This window comes from Perognathus longimembris, chromosome 6 (genome assembly GCF_023159225.1).
Source record: "Perognathus longimembris pacificus isolate PPM17 chromosome 6, ASM2315922v1, whole genome shotgun sequence".
Lineage (NCBI taxonomy): Eukaryota > Metazoa > Chordata > Mammalia > Rodentia > Heteromyidae > Perognathus > Perognathus longimembris.
The window spans coordinates 581,056-599,141 of record NC_063166.1 but is presented as its reverse complement, the minus strand read 5'-3'; the positions used below and the strand labels follow the sequence as shown (position 1 = coordinate 599,141).

At 38.0% G+C, this 18,086-nt stretch overlaps 1 protein-coding gene across 5 annotated transcripts in view; it reads right to left on the bottom strand.

The window, feature by feature from the left end:
- Positions 1 to 18,086, bottom strand: part of Khdrbs2 (KH RNA binding domain containing, signal transduction associated 2) — a 223,691-nt gene that overhangs the window by 67,994 nt on the left and 137,611 nt on the right. For all 5 annotated transcript variants that reach the window (XM_048347557.1, XM_048347556.1, XM_048347559.1 and 2 more), the window contains 2 exons: positions 15,879 to 16,006; positions 10,812 to 11,010 (listed from right to left, as the gene is read on the bottom strand). In XM_048347557.1, the coding sequence (XP_048203514.1) occupies positions 10,812 to 11,010; positions 15,879 to 16,006 (327 nt within the window). The remainder of the gene's footprint in view (positions 1 to 10,811; positions 11,011 to 15,878; positions 16,007 to 18,086) is intronic.

Here is an 18,086-nt window from a genome sequence, read left to right as displayed (position 1 = left end):
CTTAGTCAAGCAACTGATACTCTATCAAATTTTTTGACTCTAGAACTCCTTAGTGGAAAAGAAGGCTTATATATTGTTGTGAGACTATGTGCAACTTTTTTCTTTAAAGGATAAGCTCTGTATTTTTGGATTCTTTCACCAACTGCAAATACCAATGGCAAACACAGTCACTGATAAGGCAGACAAGCTGAGCAGAGCTCTGGGCAAACCAATGGGGAAGAGAGACAAGGGCTGTTCCTCTAGCAGTGAGAGCTTCCAGGCAGTGCCCTTTGTCTCTAGAGCCCTGAAATAGCCCTAGGAGCAAGGGTAAATGGAAATGAGCCAGCCCAGACTGAGTCTCTTTCATCTTTAACCGAAAAAGTTAATTAGTTAATGCCTTGACCTAGTCATTCTCCATAAGCAAATATAAGTCCTTTATAAAAGATAATAACATACCAAGTGGAAATACTTTCAAAATAAGGGAAAAATACTAACAAACCCATAGTAAGAATATTTGTGAGCAGCACATGTATACTAAATGAGATTCTAATAGGATCTCTTGAGCAGAGTAATCGCAGCTAACAAAGGCCCAGTAAATAAGTAGGTTGCTGTATTGTATCTTACACATCCACCCCCTTCACACACGCACGCACAGGCACATGCACACATTTCTACAGACAAAAGGGAACATCTAATAATAAGAAGCTCACTAGGAACATACAACAGTTCTAATTCTTATGTGCAACTTCTTACATACAGTAAACATGTGATGAAGGTGAAAAAAGCTGGAAATGGCACTGTCGCTCAAGAGGTAGAGTGCTAGCCTTGAGCAAAAAGAAGCCAGGGACAGTGCTCAGGCCCTGAGTCCATGCCCCAGAACTGGCAACAAAAACAAAACAAACAAAATGATAAAGCACTAGCCATGAGCAAAAGAGCTCAGGGACAGTGCTGAAGCCTGAGTTCAAGCCTTACAACCGCAAAAAAAAAAAAAAAAAAAAAGTAAGGAAGAGCGTATATAGGGGAAACAATTTTCTTACATGATATTTTCTACCTGATTCAAGAAGCACCTACGCTGATAAATTTGTTCATATTCTTTGATAAATATTTGTCTCTTTAGAGCACCACTAACTAAAAATAACAAAACAAGTAAGAATTTATGTGTGTATACATGTATACTGCTGGAAACCTGTCATATTTCTTTTTTTTTCCCTTTATTGTCAAAGTGAAGTACAGAGGGATTACAGTTTCAAATGTAAGGCAGTGAGTACATTTTTTGTTCAACTTCTTACCTCCTCCTTCATTTTTCCCCTGCTTCCCCCCTCCCCCTTTCCCTCTCCCCCCATGAGTTGTATAGTTGGTTTATACCAAATGGTTTTGTAAGTATTGCTTTTGGAATTGTTTGTCTTTTTATCTTTTGTCTCTCGGTTTTGATATTCCCTTTCACTTCCCTAGTTCTAATACCAGTATATACAGTATACACGGTACTCAGATGAGATACAGTGATATCGGGAGTACAACCACAGGAAGGGACTACGAGAGAAGCAAAATAAAGGGTACGGTTTCACATGGCATGTTGAAAATAATTACAACAATGATATAACACTATTTTCCATAATGTGGAGTTCATTTCACCTAGCATCATCTTATGTGTTCATAAGGGCATAGCTATTGGGCTATTGTCATCTTCTGCTATTACTAGCCTAAACATGTGCTAGTTATTCCCTATGAGGGAAACCATAGAGTCCATGTTTCTTTGGGTCTGGCTTACTTCACTTACTATAATTTTTTTCCAAGTCCTTCCATTTCATTATGAATAGGGCAGTACCATTCTTTCTGATAGAGGCATAGAATTCCATTGTGTGTATGTACCACATTTTCCTGATCCACTTGTCTACTGAGGGGCATCTAGGTTGGTTCCATGTTTTAGCAATGAACCTGTCATATTTCTGAGAGGGAAGATGAGATAGCAAGGGGAATTGTGGCCACATGAGCCTGCACGATAAACCTGCTTGGGAAAGAGACTTAACTGCTTCATGTCCTATGTTCTCAGCCCACTCTACACATTTTAGAGAAGCTTGAAACACAGGGTACCATGTCAGTAATCTGTGACATGGGAGACCCAGCAGTTTCCCACCCCTATAATATCCAAAATGGGTTTTAGTACATGTGCAGCTTTTGAAAATTGACTGAACCATAATTTCCTCTGCATGACAATAAAGTAATAGACAGGATAAGACTCTTTATAATATTCAAAAGCGCATGATGGCCTTTTGAATTCAGAAAAATCATCATAAGATGGGGAAAGAGATGGTTATATTCAACATGAGGTTGTGTTCCCTTAGGCTATGTACAGCACTTGGAGACCAGGAAGCTCAATGCACAATTGAGCAGAATAGCAGATTTCTGAACCCACAAATGCTGTCAGCTCTGACTGTCAACAAAGAGATTTGGTACCATGCCACCAACTGCATTGGACAAGTGACTTAGGAATCCCTCTAATCTTTAAATTCAGTTGATTATTTTGTCTATTTGAGAAGATGTTTTTATAGTCTAATTCTACTACAATCTTAGCACTGTGTGGATGTGACAAAATGCTGAATAACCAGCATGGCCCAGGAACCAACACGTCAGATCTTAAATCTGACCAATCAGAATGAGAGCCACTGGTGGTCTGTGCTTTCACAGATGGGCTGACTGCTCATTACTGTGGGCATGTTACTATTTTGTCTGCTTTCTATTCTGGAAAGGCATAAATCCAGGCTATATTATTTAACCAACAACAATGCCATATAAATGACCACCAGAAGATACAGCATGGGCTAAACTACAACAAAAGCCATTTGATTTTATTTCACTTTAAGTTGTTTACAACATCTAGTACTGTCACATCTGAGAAAGAAAAGATCATTACAAGTGAGATTTTTCTCATTTCCTATGACACACAGTCCCTATGAGTAATGTGTAAAATGTTTTTCCTCCTCTACATCAAGAATAGCCAGACAATGCCCAGGGTACTAAAATCAGTTACAGTGATATCATGGGTAAAACCATGGGAAAGAAATACAAAAGAAAAAGGGCATAATTTCACATGGTATGCTGAAAATAACAACAATGGTATACCACTTGTTTCCATAACTTGGAGTTCATTTCGCTTAGCATCATCTTATGTATTCATATGGACACAGCTATTGAGCTATTGTAATCTTCTGCTAGGACTATCCTAGACGTGTACTAATTATTCCCAATGAGGGAAACCATAGAGAGAAAGGATAAAAAGACAAACCAATGCAACAGCAATACTTACAAAACGATGTGGTGTAAACCAACTGTACAATTCATGGGGGCGGGGAATAGGAAGGGGAAGGCAGGGGAATAAGAAATGTACTCACTGTCTTATGTATGAAACTGTAACCCCTTTACATCACTTTGACAACAAAGAAATGAAAAAGAAAAGAATAGCAAAACAAAGAAGAAGTTCTGGTTGACTTGTAAATACTGAAAAGAAAAAAAGAAGGCACACCTGGAAGAAAAATCTGCTTTGTTTCTAGTATCCTATAACCTCTTACCAGCCCCAACACCAGTGAAATCACAGCCTTCCAGTTGGTACCCTAAGTACATAACATAAGAACAACTAGCTTTACATACGCCCTTATAAGTCAGAAGTACTGGAGAAGAATGACTGCAAACACTTAAGAAATATGAAAGCACAAAAAAATCCTCTGTTTGGTTTAAAGAAATACAAAGCAGATGGTTAGAGGATCCTTCTGTGTCCCACTTCTGCAAATTGATCTATAATAAGGCTTTCTGTGTAAGGAAAGTTAGGTTTTCTATGCCCAGCACAAAATGGAGAAATGGCCATAGTTCAAATCTCTAGATCATTAAAAAGCTATTGCAAAGAACATTTGCAGATTGCCTAGGAAAATCTTTTGGCTCACAAGATATTACAAAAAGCAATCACCAAAATCTGTGCCTTACTAGCCTCTGCTACTGAAAAAGAATCCATGAAGAAAGAAGACCAAAACATGGAAACGGATTCAACCTTCTTTAGTCATCCCTGTCTGGCTTTCTGTAAAACCTAATTATAATCTAAGTAACTGGCAATTCCTATTTAATTAAATTTCCTTACCAGAAAATTATAAGGGAACTATTGTCAAAACAGACTAAGCAATATTTTTAACCATTAAAAGAGAAAATGAATTTTAGTATTCCTAGTGTGATTTGTAATCTCATATAGGATATCCTTTCTTCAGATGGGATATAATTGTCAAAACATAATCAATTCAGAAAGAACAATATAAAAGTTATTAATTTGTGGCCAGCACACCTGTAGAAATATCTCAGAGCAGAAATAAATCAAGACACACTCACTTTAATTTTCATTCTCAGTATACAAGTACATGCCAAAGACAGAAAATAATAATCCAGAGTGTTTTTGATGCCGTTTAACAAAAAATAACAGCAGAGTCCCTGTCCCATTGGAAGCCTGGTATTTAGCCGCCACTCTCCTTCTAATGTCTACATTTGTGCCCTCTAAGAAAACTTTTATTTTTTTCCCTAAAGTGCCCAGAGCAAACTTTAAAATGCCCCATGATACAATGCTTTCCAACAGTTGGCCGCTCAGAATGGTATGCAGAGGAAACCTATATTCTGTAAGCATTAGCAAGGACATGAGTCATAGCTGTAATGATCAGGTACAGGTTTAGATATAATCTGGAGTACTGTCCTCATCAGAATCATCTTCATCTTAAAAGGGACTTAAAATCTAAAATCTTAGTTAGTCAGTAGATGGTGGCTCATTCAAACTGTACCATTAGACAAAGAATATCCACAATTCTAAAAGAGGACATTATATTATGTGTAGCAATAATGCAGAAAACATTTAAATATACTTTCAACAGTAGAACCACAATAGTACTAAACCCATATTACAGCTTCCTGTAATTTCATTAACCTCACTCTACTGTTTCAGTTATTTTAAATATTAGTTGTATTTCAGGAAACAAAGGTCTATAATGCATTCTGGTAAATTGGTCTCTAATAAGGGGAGATCAGAGCATGAAATTCCAACAAGAAGTTTAATGGAATACAAATATCCAGTTTAGAAACTAATAAAAATCTTCTCTCTTTGGGTGAAGGCTCCTTGTTATTGCATAGAAACTATCAGATGAGTCTCCTCTCAAAAAATGCATTATAGATCATATGCATGATCTTTCTCTCCACAAAAGCAGCACAAGAATTGATTTCAATTATCCTTTAATACTGATTTTCCTCCCCTGTCAAAAATGTTCCATGCACATGAAACTGAGGGCTAGCAGCCAGAGCTCCTTTATAGAGCTTTTAAGGACTATTGATTTACCCGTGAATTTTCTTGTTCTCTCATGGCTACTGGAAGGGTGCCTCTAAGTCTGAATTAGATGACAGGATATCTGGAAGGCAGAGAGGCTCAGAGAAGACTGATGATGGGAGAAAATTCTCACAATCTGGCCAGAATGCATTTCATAAATTAGGTTAACATGATTGATTATACCAGGCCTAAATTTCTTATGTAGCACTGAACTGAATTTTAATTATATGTTCTTCTGACTTTGTTATGCCTTGATTCAGCTATTTGATATCTGGATATTAACCTTTAAAGAAAATATGAGGTAATTTAAAAATAAATTGTTTGGGGGAATAGAAACTGTTTTATGTACCTGTGATAATTTTAAAAAAATCTTTTCAAAAGCTACATCAATATCTGAACAACAAGAGAGTATCTGCATGAACAAATACATATTTTATCATTATGTTTGCATAATGTATGATGTCTTGACAGAAACTTCTGGAGTCTCTGTGCCTTTTTCTAAACATTTAATTCTCCTGCACAATCTTTGTTGAAAGGGTCTCATTTCCACAAGGAATGGCACAACTAGTAACAGCACCAATGTATTTCTAGCTCAATTCAAAGCAGACTTTCAATATGAAAAATAAATATTTACACATCAGTCTTTTCTATAAACAATCTCTTCCTGTGCCATCTCTTCCCATCCTATTGTCCACTATCTTCTCCCTCTTAATGGTGCTATAATTTTTTCTATAAAGACAGTTGCAAAGATTGGGAGATGCAATTATGTCATTTTGTACAATCATTTAAGAAAAATATTATAAAATTACAATCATAAAGTTATAAGTATAATGCTGGCCTGAAGACAATTATAATCAATTGAAATTTTTAGAAGCTGAAAATACCACTAACATCACAAAACCCAGAAAACAATTTAGTATTTTTGTTTTGTTAGATAACAGACTATTGTACTTTTCTCTCATATTTTTGGAGACAAAATAGTTGATCACCTTCTTATATGGAAATGGTTTTATACTATTCTTATAGGAAGGAGAGAAAATATGGAGATTTTTTTTGACCCAGCATTTTTGAGACAAAAATACGTGACATTATTGGTACTCTGACAGATTCTCTGTGTTTTGCTGATGCGGTATGGTTCAGAATCAAACAGCAGTGAGACCCCTGCACACAAACACTGAGTCACAGCACCTACAGTGGTGCCACGAGTCTTCTTGCAATCATGGTTATAACAGAATGGCAGCAATATTTAAATCATACAAATAACAACATTCCATCAAATCTAATTGAAATTGTAGTACCAACTCTAAGCATGATGTCATAAATAACCATGTTGGCTGAATGTGTTGTCTCTAACATACAGTATCATACAGCTCGGAGTGTTGTCTGCCTCTCTGTGCCTCCCATGTCCAGGGGGCACAAGCCTCCCCATTTTCATCCTTTGCTTTATTTTTGTTGAGCTGCTTTCCCATTTCCACAGTACAGCTAAGACCAACCACATCATAGGAAGCTAAATCTCATCCACTCTCTTCACTCTTTTCTTCAGTGCCCCACCCCCCAAATCTGTAATTATAAAGGTGCCCAAACTTAACCACATCCTGTATTCAGAAGCCTTCAGGTAGCTTTCCACTGCAGCAAGTGAATTAGGACTTGGGGCTCTGAGGTTATTTATAACTCATTCTCTTTCCCAGGTTCATCTCCTACATCATTTTCACTACCCTTTGCTTCACTAAGTTGTTCTAGATTCCTTAGATTTGCTTCTGGAGGTCCCCTCTTCTTGTCTTTGTCTTTACCATTCCCTTCTCTTTACTTCTATACTACTTTTATATCCCTATCCCAATCTTAGGTAGTTGTTTTCTTTACCTAACTTAAAAATTTCAAAATTTCAACTTTCAAAAATTTAGGTTTTTTTTCACTCATGAAAGTTCTTTAAGTGGAGCACATATAGCCTCTACTAGTCATTTAATAATATATGCTACATTCTGTCATCATCAATTTGCTATTAATATAAAAATATGTCTGTGTATAACATTCTTTCCAAAGGTATTATAAGTGGAATCACCACAGCCACTTTATTTAGAACGTAAAGTTTAGGATATACTTTCTGCCTTTAGGAGATATAAAATCCTATAAGTTGGAAAGATGAGAAAAAATGAGTTCTAACAAGGACAGAGTAAGGAAAGAATCCTAAGTAGCAATATGTACGTATGTATGTATGTATGTATGTATGTATGTATGTATGTATGTATGTGTATGCATGCATGGCTTGAACTCAGGGCCTGGGTGCTGTAGCTCTGCTTCTTGCCCAAGGCTAGCACTCTACCACTTTGAGCTACAGTGCTACTTCTGGTAGTTCACTGGAGATAAGAGTCTCATGGACTCTTCTGCCTGGGCTGGCTTTGAACCATGGTCAGATCTCAGATCTCAGCCTCTTGTGTAGCTAGGATTACAGGCCTGAGCCACCAGTGCCTGGCTGCAAATGTATTCCTTATGTTAGTTATTAGACACTCTGCTATTCCCACACACTGGTATGTGCTAGACACAAGCACCCAGTTTCTAGAAGCACTGAATTCTCTGTAAGCTAGAGGTATTCACAAAGAGGGTGACAATGGGACAGGCACTGCTGAGGGGATCTGAACACTGAGTGGGACGGGACTGTGGGGTATAGAGGACTCATGTATGTGTGTGACTCTGTAAGACAAACACTTGACAGCACTGGACTGAGAGGAATCACAATATCACACACAGAGAAGCTATTTGACAGAAAAGCAGGTGGCTCTCAATTTCAGTTTCAGTCAGTAATTAGCTGACAATATCACTTGGAGATTGAATGAATTAATTCAGAATGGCTGGGGCCTAACTAACTCTAACTCCGTTAAGAGTTTTGTTGAAATTTACTTTTCAACTTTCCAGACCCACTTCCACCATGATGATGTATCTCTAAGTGTAAGTGTATTCTTCTCAGCAGGTCTATGAAGAGGAGTTTTAAAATATTCAAAGTATAGGATAGAATATGCAATGATTAAACTAAAACCCACATCTTTTTTTTTAAGGTTCAGTAACACTAATGAGTCTTTCAATAATAATGACAATCACAGTGTGCCACTCCTGTTAGGCTCACTGCAGAAGTGCATCCTATGACCTGTGTCATTCTGTGTGGTCAGAAACTGAGCATGCAGACAGCAGGAGGGAGAAAAGTCTGAAGACTGAATTGACTCACAGTGATTTATAATATAGGAACCTTTTCTGAGAAATTTTATCTATCTGAGAGTTAAGAATTCCTGGGAGATTTTCACTATCAACTCAGCATGGTGCTATTATTTTGTTATTGAATCTGTTCAACTTTTGTCTTTTTTACCCCTCACAGAGGAATCAATAGCCTAAAATTAGTGCAGAGTAGTAGCTCTCGAGTGTAGTCCATGCTTGGTCCTGAGTGCTTGGAAGAATGCTGTCAATAACTTGTCAGCTGTGTATTGAGCTTTGTATCCAATCCATGGAACTGTTCTTATGAAAATGTTCATCGAAATATGATAGGTAACACTTGTTAGCATAAATGAATTGTATGAAAGGACTGCACTGGGATACTTACAAGGAGACCTTAAGAGCTGCACAGAGGGCCCCAAACAGCCTGACAACATTCTGTTGTTGGTAAAAGGAACAATGTACAGATGAGATTTTTACAGAACTCTAACAAACAAAAGTAGGTAAACATCTATGACTTCAGCAAGTCTACTGCCTAGCTGGGCATCACGACTCAATCCTGTGATACTAGCTACTTGGGATGCAGAGACTAGAGGATTGTGGCTTGATACCAGCCAAGGCAAAAAGGATTCCATCTCAACCCATGTATGGGGATGGTAGTGTGTACCTGTCATCCTAGCAACTTGTGATCTACAAGGATTATGGGCCAAGATAGATCAAGTACAAGGTAAGATGCTATCTTAAAAATGACCAATGCCCAGAAAGTAGCTCATGAGGGTAGAGTACCTGCCTAGCAAGTGTATGATCCTGAGTTCAAACCCCAATAATACAAAAAAAAATCCATAGTTAAAAAAAATAATAGTCTGATCAAATTTCATATAACTTGCCTTTATTCAATAACTATATTATAGATTCTTATGCATGCTGACACTACCTATTTATAAATATGGTTTTTCTAAATTCCAGTAGTCTTAAGAGACTAAAGCAATTACTCCCATTATTTGGAAGAGAAACTGAGGCCTCAGTGTGTTCTAAAGTTATACCCTGGGGACAGAACCACAGTTAAAACCTTGGGATGACCTGTTTGTTTCCAGAGAGCCCCCATCCTGTCCAGCCAGCAACTCTGCAGGCTCTTGTAGGCCAATCTCCTTCATTCAGTAGGACCTCCAAATGAACATCAACTTCTGCAATGGTACCCTTCACTCCAATAAACAACCCATCACTTAGTCACTTAACCCAACATTTCTTGTCATGAAACTTCACATAAAGCCCTCCTTTTCTGATCTCTTCTCTCTCACAGCCCCACATCTATCTCAGAACTAAATCTAAATCTTTACAGGTTGTTCACACAGAACACTTAGAATCTAGTCCCTTCCTTCCCTCCAAGTAATCATGGTATCGGCAGTCCATAAAACTTCAGTTTATAGTTTACAGTGCTAACATGCGTACACACACACACACACACGCGCATGCACGCACGCACACATGCGCACATACACACTACAGTCACAGTGCTTGCTGAGGTTAATAAGTAGTAATCACAGAAGACACTTAGGAGGACAGCACTTGTGATGCTTGAATGGAATCAACACTTATTTCAGGGCAAACAATTCTGTTAGGATTATGATTGACTTGGCGTCAATCAATTTAATGTTTACAGTAGACCCCATGACTAAGCAATCATGAGAATTAAAAGTTTCAAATCCCACAGTAGAGCAGAGAAATGGCCACAAAGACTGCAGTATGATCTCACTGTCTGAATACTGACACCTGCTCTATAGATTAAAGGGCATTTATATACAAGAGGACTTAGAAGCACAGCAAACTGGAGAGATTTCCTCTATTCCTTCTGCACACCTAGTTGTGTACACTAATCCCAGATCATTCAAGTAATTAAAGGGCAAAGGTATGTGGGCAACAGACATCACATAGTCTTACATTATCACCAAAGTTTGTAGCCAAATATTTCTGAAATTTCTATAACTCTATTATATCCCATGAGAATTTTCTGGCTAAAAAAAACCTCACATTTTATTAATAATTATTTCCCATTCAAAATATGATCAAGCCTTGTAAGGATAAGAAAATCTCAAGAGTTTAATTTCTGAAATAAAAGCTATTAGTGTTACCAACAGCACAGCACCTGTAAAATGTGTTTTTCCCACAGTGCTCTCAGGTTCAAATGACAGCAAGCAACATTGTGCTCACAGTGGGATGTGTGAGCTTCTCTGCCACTCCCTTCAACTGTTTTGACAGCCCTTTCTGCAGGTGGGTGAGGTGGAGTACTTACATATTCCTCATAGGCCTCGGGCACTGGGTGGGGCAGTGCTCTGTATCCTGGTGCTGATGATGTTCCCCGGGCGCGAGGGGCAGAGACACCTCTTGCTACAGGTGGCACTGGAAGAGCTCCACGGGTCACAGTGGTCCCTCGAGGTGTAAGGACACCTCGTCCAGGTGGTGGGGGAGGAGGCACAGCTCCCCCTCGGCCCCTAGGAGAGATGGGACATGAGAGAAAATAGTTATAATCTATTGTTGATAGAAAGAATTCTGAATAAACTCTGGCTCAGGTTTATAATGGAATACTTGATCTGTATGTGTGAACATAAAACACAGTATAAGAAGAAACATACAATCCTACAAACTATACTGTAATATACATATAAATGTATGAAATGACAGAGAAAGGTTAGTAGGTCTGAGAAATGCTGCTCAGGGTAGGAAGAAGAAAGCAAAGGTTTGAGATGAAGTTTTTCAAGCACCTCTGTACTGGCTTGTTTATTTTTTTAATTTTTATTTATTTATTTTTTTGGCCAGTCCTGGGCCATGAATTTGGGGCCTGAGCACTGTCCCTGGCTTCCTTTTGCTCAACACTAGCACTCTGCACTTGAGCCACAGTGCCACTTCTGGCCGTTTTCTACATACGTGGTGCTGGGGAATCGAATCCAGGGCTTCTTGTATAGGAGGCAAGCTCTCTTGCCACTAGGCCATATTCCCAGCCCTGGCTTGTTTTTTTTAAGTGACAAAATGTTATATATTAAAGCCGAGGCATGGATATCTAGTTCTTCTTTAGTTTTATTTTGGTGGTATCATTCTACATATTATAGTAGGTTGTCTGAAGTCACCTGCAATCGCCATTCAGTGTCACTAGTGTACTCCTATACGTGTCCCTGGTGTGATCACTGACATGTATCAACCGTGATGGCCACACACACTGGCACTCAGCAATAAGTACAGCAGATGGAACCGTCCATACTGCAGTTCTTGACACAAAAGTAACCTGCACTGAAAGAGGAAGCTCAGAGAGATGCAGACAACTTTTATGATATTCTGAGGCCATTACAAAGGTTGAGTGCATGTCTGAAATCTTTTAGAAAAATCTAGGTTTGTTTCTCTTTTTATTATGTCTGAGAGGTTGGCCTCCAGAAAGTGGTGCTTTCAGCAGAAACACTAAAGATTTAGGGAAAATGAAGATCACTGGGATGTCAACATCTTGCTGTTTGGCTGTTCGTATGCGGACAAGGTCATGCTTTACTGCCTTGAATAGCAGTCAATAGCTCTTTCTTGTTTGTAGAAAATGAGCTCCTAGAAGTGAAGGAGAAGAATGCTGGCAAGACTTTAAAAATACTTAAATAGCTTACCCAGCTAACGAATAGAGAACTTACTGAGAGCTTATTTACAGATATATTACTATAATATATCATATGTAAAATATATATGTATAAATAAAATATAATACATAATATATGGAACTCTTCTTGATTGGAGAAAGGAGAAACATAAAGACTCAGAGGTACAGCACTGCTTGCAAGCACAACAGAGAATTCACTGTCCTCCTCTCCCATTGCTCATAAAAATAACATAAACACATCCAAAACAAGCAAGAAAGAGCAAACTGATGTCACTGGGCTCTGAGCATCATTTCCTAATAAGCCAGATGTATGTGGGTCTGGGGTCCGATATTTTTTTTGCCAGCTTTCCTGTTAGATTTAGCATTTTACATACATATGATCAAATATACAGTCCTAGCTAGACCACTGTATAATCACAAGCATTTTAATTTTCAAGGCCTGAAATACAATTTATCCTAATCTAAAATACTTTTTTTCTATTCTAAAATTACATGATGCTCTCCTCAAGTCTAATTTTTCATGCTGTTCCTTTGTCAGTGGACTCTGGACATCCCTGGCAGGCCTTCCTGCCAATGGTGACTCTATCTCCTGTCCCCAAGCCCTCCCTGGAAAATTAACCCCAGGGCTCCCACATCTTCAAGTCACCTCCCGTATCTTAGGATATCTCCCTGCAGCATTTCTCTACGTCTTCAAAGAATTGTTTCCCATGTTTAATTCTTTACCTCCTGCTCATTCCTGAAACGTATGTCACAAATTTAGGTCTTGCTTTCACCACCCTGTGAACATCTCCTGTCTGTAACCACCAGATCCTCAGCCTGCCATCTCCAGTTCACTGGGCTTCTGTGGTTCCCGTGACTCTTCCTCCAGTGCCATACTTATGATGGTGGGTGACTGTTTTGATCTTTTACCATCATCTCCACTTTCTTCCTGCCTCTTTCCACAGCTTCCATTACTAGTTTTTGTCCTTGATACCCCCTGGAATGTGAGTGCTCCCAATTTCTGTCCTCCGTCTCCTTTCCATCTTTCATTATTGTACCCTGACATCTATAATTCTAATGATAGTAAATTATTCCCTAACATAGCGCTGCCTGGTTTATGTTCCTTGTCTCAAAGGTCCTGTAACTATCTGTATTTTAGAGTTCCTTAAAAAATCTTTTTAAAACTCTGAATCTCAGGCCATATTCCAGGCTGATTAAATCTTAGTCTCTGGGGATGTAGCTTCAGTGCTCCCATGTACTGACTAGGACTTCCATACCATCTGCACTGTACGCATCTAAATACCTCAGTCATTATGAAAGGCGAGGACACAGGCTCAGAGAATACTACTCACCAACCCAAGGTCAAACTAGCAATCCAATAAGCTTGAGTTAATTAAAAGCAATACTTGCAAAACTGTTTGGTGTAAGTGAACTGAACACCTCATGGGGGGAAAGGGAAAGGGGGAGGAGAGAGGGGGAGTATGAGGGACGAGGTAACAAACAGTACAAGTAATGTATCCAATGCCTAACGTATGAAACTAACCTCTCTGTACATCAGTTTGATAATAAAAGTTTGAAAAAAAAAGAATAATTAAAGTCTTCACTTTACTTGGTCCTTTATGTAATCTTACTTTCAAGTCTTCCAATTTCTTGATGGGCAAGACACTAGCAGGTCTACTTGGGCCAGGCTCCTTCAGCTCACAGCTGGTGGTGCCTTCTATCATTGTCACTCTCACTCTCTAAGAGCCAAGAGCCATTTGGTCCTGTCTACCTCAGGCTGCCCTGAGCCAGCATCCCTCTGTGTCTCTGTCCCAATGGCTCTAATGCTTACTGTCTACGGAGATGAATGAACAGCCATTTCCTTAAGAAACAAATAGGATTATTTCTCTCTTTAAAAAATATCCATTATTTTTCTGTATTAGCACATACTGTAGGAAACAAAAGCCTTCAGAATCTGCCCTTGTGTCTCTTCTGCTGCTGCTACAACATGTGGGGTGATGCCTGAGGAAGATTCTCATTCTTCATTTGTGCAAACTAGCTAGTATTATAATATGCAGTGGAATGTTTTCCTCTCTGGTATGTATGATACTGTAAAATTGGACCATTATCAGATACATTTATTGAAAATAAGTTCCTGTTATGAAATACAATTTCATGAAGTTGTTATTGATATTCTGAAATATTCTAAGCATATTTGAATGCAACATAATAATTTCATGAGATGGTAATTTCATAAATATATACAAATTAACACCAGTTAATTCACAGTTTCTAATGCTTTCACATCAATGATTTTGTATATAAGGCAATTTCTATATTAATTCTTAACTACTGACATATCTCATCATGTTTTTTGAAAAAGAAGACGACAGAGATATATTTAATTTACTTTCAAAAACATTAATACTGCTAAATATCAATACAGAATTGGAAGTGAAGTTTAATCTTCAATGTTAACTTGTTTTCATGTGTTCTCTATCTGATCTGTAAAATACATAATGGGCTGAAACTTTTTTTTTTTTTTGGCCAGTCCTGGGCCTTGGACTCAGGGCCTGAGCGCTGTCCCTGGCTTCTTCCCGCTCAAGGCTAGCACTCTGCCACTTGAGCCACAGCGCCGCTTCTGGCCGTTTTTCTGTATATGTGGTGCTGGGGAATCGAACCTAGGGCCTCGTGTATCCGAGGCAGGCACTCTTGCCACTAGGCTATATCCCCAGCCCTGGGCTGAAACTTTTAAAGTAGTCATAATTAATAATTTTAAGGCAGGGTATTTTCACAATGGTAGTTGAAATTCTTTAGGTAAATTTAAGAAACCAATTAAATCCTTGGGGTATCTCAGTATCTCTTAAGATAATTTCTATGTGATTAGTGAAATGTTATTCTAGATCTATGTCCTTTAGAGAGTTGAAGGACAAAGGCCAATAATACAGTGAGGAGAATGAATAAATCACAATCTAAGTAAGAGTATCACTGTTTTTTGCCTCATTACTTTGAAAACCAGTGATATCTATTGTAACTTTGATAAAGTCAGAATCCCATTAAATAAATTCTAATAAGAAAGTTTTTACTTTCTGCACAAAGCTGGCAAAGTAGCAATAAGATTCTCTTTAATTACCAGGGATTTTGGAAAGTCCAGTGTATCTGAATCATATAAGAAAATAATTTCTGGTATTTTTTTTGGATACGATGCATATTACTTACATCTATATTTGTATCCATCAATTTGCTTGCGTACTAGTCTGTCTGTCTTTTACCACAAAACATCAATTCAAAGATCAGCTAATTAAAGCACAGATTAAGTACATAGCTTTCCCTTCATGCAAAAGAAGCACAAGGATTTATCATGTGTGTCCTATCCTAGAACAGAAATAGAAAACAGAAAGTTTCAAGCCCACAACCTTGTTTTCTAAGGGTAATGATTAAAAGTTTAAGTCAAGAATCCTAGAGTCAGATTACCTATATATAATCTTAAGTATAATACTGTAATCTTTTATACCTCAGTTTCTCACCTGTAAAAAACAGTTATATGTACAAAAGATGAGATGAGTTGATATGTGTGAAGTACTTGCTGTTACTGTTACTGAGTATCACGAAGTGTTGCTAAGTGTTACCTAAGCATGTGCTGTCAGTTTCTGTTGCAAGGATGGTCGTCACCATTGTCACTGTCAATTCCTCTTTGGAGTCATGAACTGGAAAAGGCTATCAAGAGCCTGCCTTCATCCTCTACTAATCTTTAAATAAGAGTTAATGTACCTTGAAGGAGTGGTAGAGGCTATTCTGATCCCTCTGCCTCTAATGCCTCTACCATGGCCAGAGTCTTCTGAGCCATTCAAGTAAGACAATTCACGCAGCTGTTCCTGGCGAATTTCATCATTGTAGTCCTAGAAGGAAACACGGGAACTGATAAGTTAAACTAGCACCTGTGTTCTACATACATAAACAGAGTAAAAAGAGAAATGTTCCATTTGTTTCCTAGAGCTTATACACAAAAATCAAAGATGATAAAAAGATGTATTTTAAATTAAGTTCATGATTTATACATTCCTCATCAAAGTCATACTCTGCAGAATAGTAGATTATATATTCTGAGATATCACTTATGTGTTCGTTAGAAAATAGAACAACAGAATAAGAACTAGCAATGTACTTGCATTATAGTGGTCAATGTAAAGACAAATAAGCAACTACTTCGGTTGAGTATGTTAAAACTATAAAGGGCAGGGCACCAGTCACTCACATCTGTAATCCTAGCTACTCAGGAGGCTGAGATCTGAGGATTGCAGTTCAAAGCCAGCCTGGGAAGGAAAGTCCCTGAGACTGTTATCTCCAATTAACCATCAGTAAACCAGAAATGGCACTGTGGCTCAAATGCAAGAGAGCTAAAGAGCTCAGGGACAGTGTCCAGGCCCAGAGTTCAAGCCCCACAATCAACCCCCCCAAAAAAACCCAAAGAACAAAAAAAACCAAAACACACACATAAAACACTATAAAGGACTGCTCAATAGTCAGGTGGTTTTTTGATGCATAATCCAGAAGCTGTTTGTAGCCACTACACAGCCAGGCAGGGATGTTAAAATGAGTGGAATTTCCTGTATTTTATTGCTGACCAAAGGATAGTGAGAGCCACAGAGGAAAGCAAATTTCAAAGTAACAATCAGAGATTCTGTTAAAGTCAAGAGACTGAGTTTGTTCTTCCTGGGAGGCATGGGTGCATGTTTCTCATTTTAAAGATGAAGAGTCTATCTGAGTTACTGTCAGCTAGTGCTACCTTTAAGAAGATGTGCCCCTACACATACATATTCACACCCCAATTGTGGAATAGTACAAGATACAGTAATTGGTAGTTTGTGTCAGATGGTCAATCTAATTTAGTAATTTTCTCTAGACCTATTTTTAAATAAAATCAAAGTACTGGATTTTCTATTGGTGTAATGAAGACTAGAAGATGAAACTAGGAATATTTGTAGAGGGTGGGCTGACATAAATGATAAATGTTTGAGGCTTGTCTGTAAAATCACATGTATCAAATTCAGACAACAATTCTCACTGAGCTCTCTGTACATACAGGTATGTGCCAAATTAATACAAAGTGGAGAACATGCACAGTCAACCACTCATCTCTGTCTGGAAACACAGCCTATAAGAATTTCTAACGCACAACTCCCTCCAGCCCTGCCCCAGGAACTGCCTTGATGGCCAGCAGTGGCTTTGCTACTCCAAAGCCTTCATTTTCTTGTTTCTCATTTGCTGCTCTCATGCTTTTCTTCTTCAACACGTGTTTACAGTGACAACAGTCCAACACGAGTGACAGAGGAGCCATAAAGTGAAAAATTACAGTTTCTGATAAGCCATACAATACTCAATTTCTATCTCCTAGTTTTTACATTCAAGCGTCAACTAAACTGAAGAAAAATCTTGAAGAATAATTTTATTGTAATGAATAGTAATTCATTACAGGAATGCAAAGAATTGTTATAGCCCTCATTAAATGAATTACCAGCCCATAGATTTCCCATGGAAAATTATTAATTTTAATTTTAAGAGGTATTTGCTGATTCTTCTCTGAGGAAAACAACCAGAAACTAGTCATTCAAGGTCCTTGTGAATTCTAAGAAAAGAGATGGACTGACATTTTACCAACACTAAGGGTTGAGATAAAGGTTAATAAATTGCAATTGAATACAGTGTATGTAAAAAGTGAAGTTTAAGACATAAATTTTAATGACAAAAATCAGAAAATACTAGAATATAGATATGGTCTCATTCACTGTACAGTAATAAAGTGGTGAAGAAAGAGAACAAAGCAGGAGGAGCATGAACACAAGGAAGGAGAGAAGGACAAGAAGATGACAAAGAGGAGAAGAAAAAGAAAACATTTCCTCTTCAGAGAAGTCTTTAAGTCTTTAGGCCACTTATTAATGGGGCAGTTGTTTCTTTCAGGATTAGTTTTGGAGGAACTTA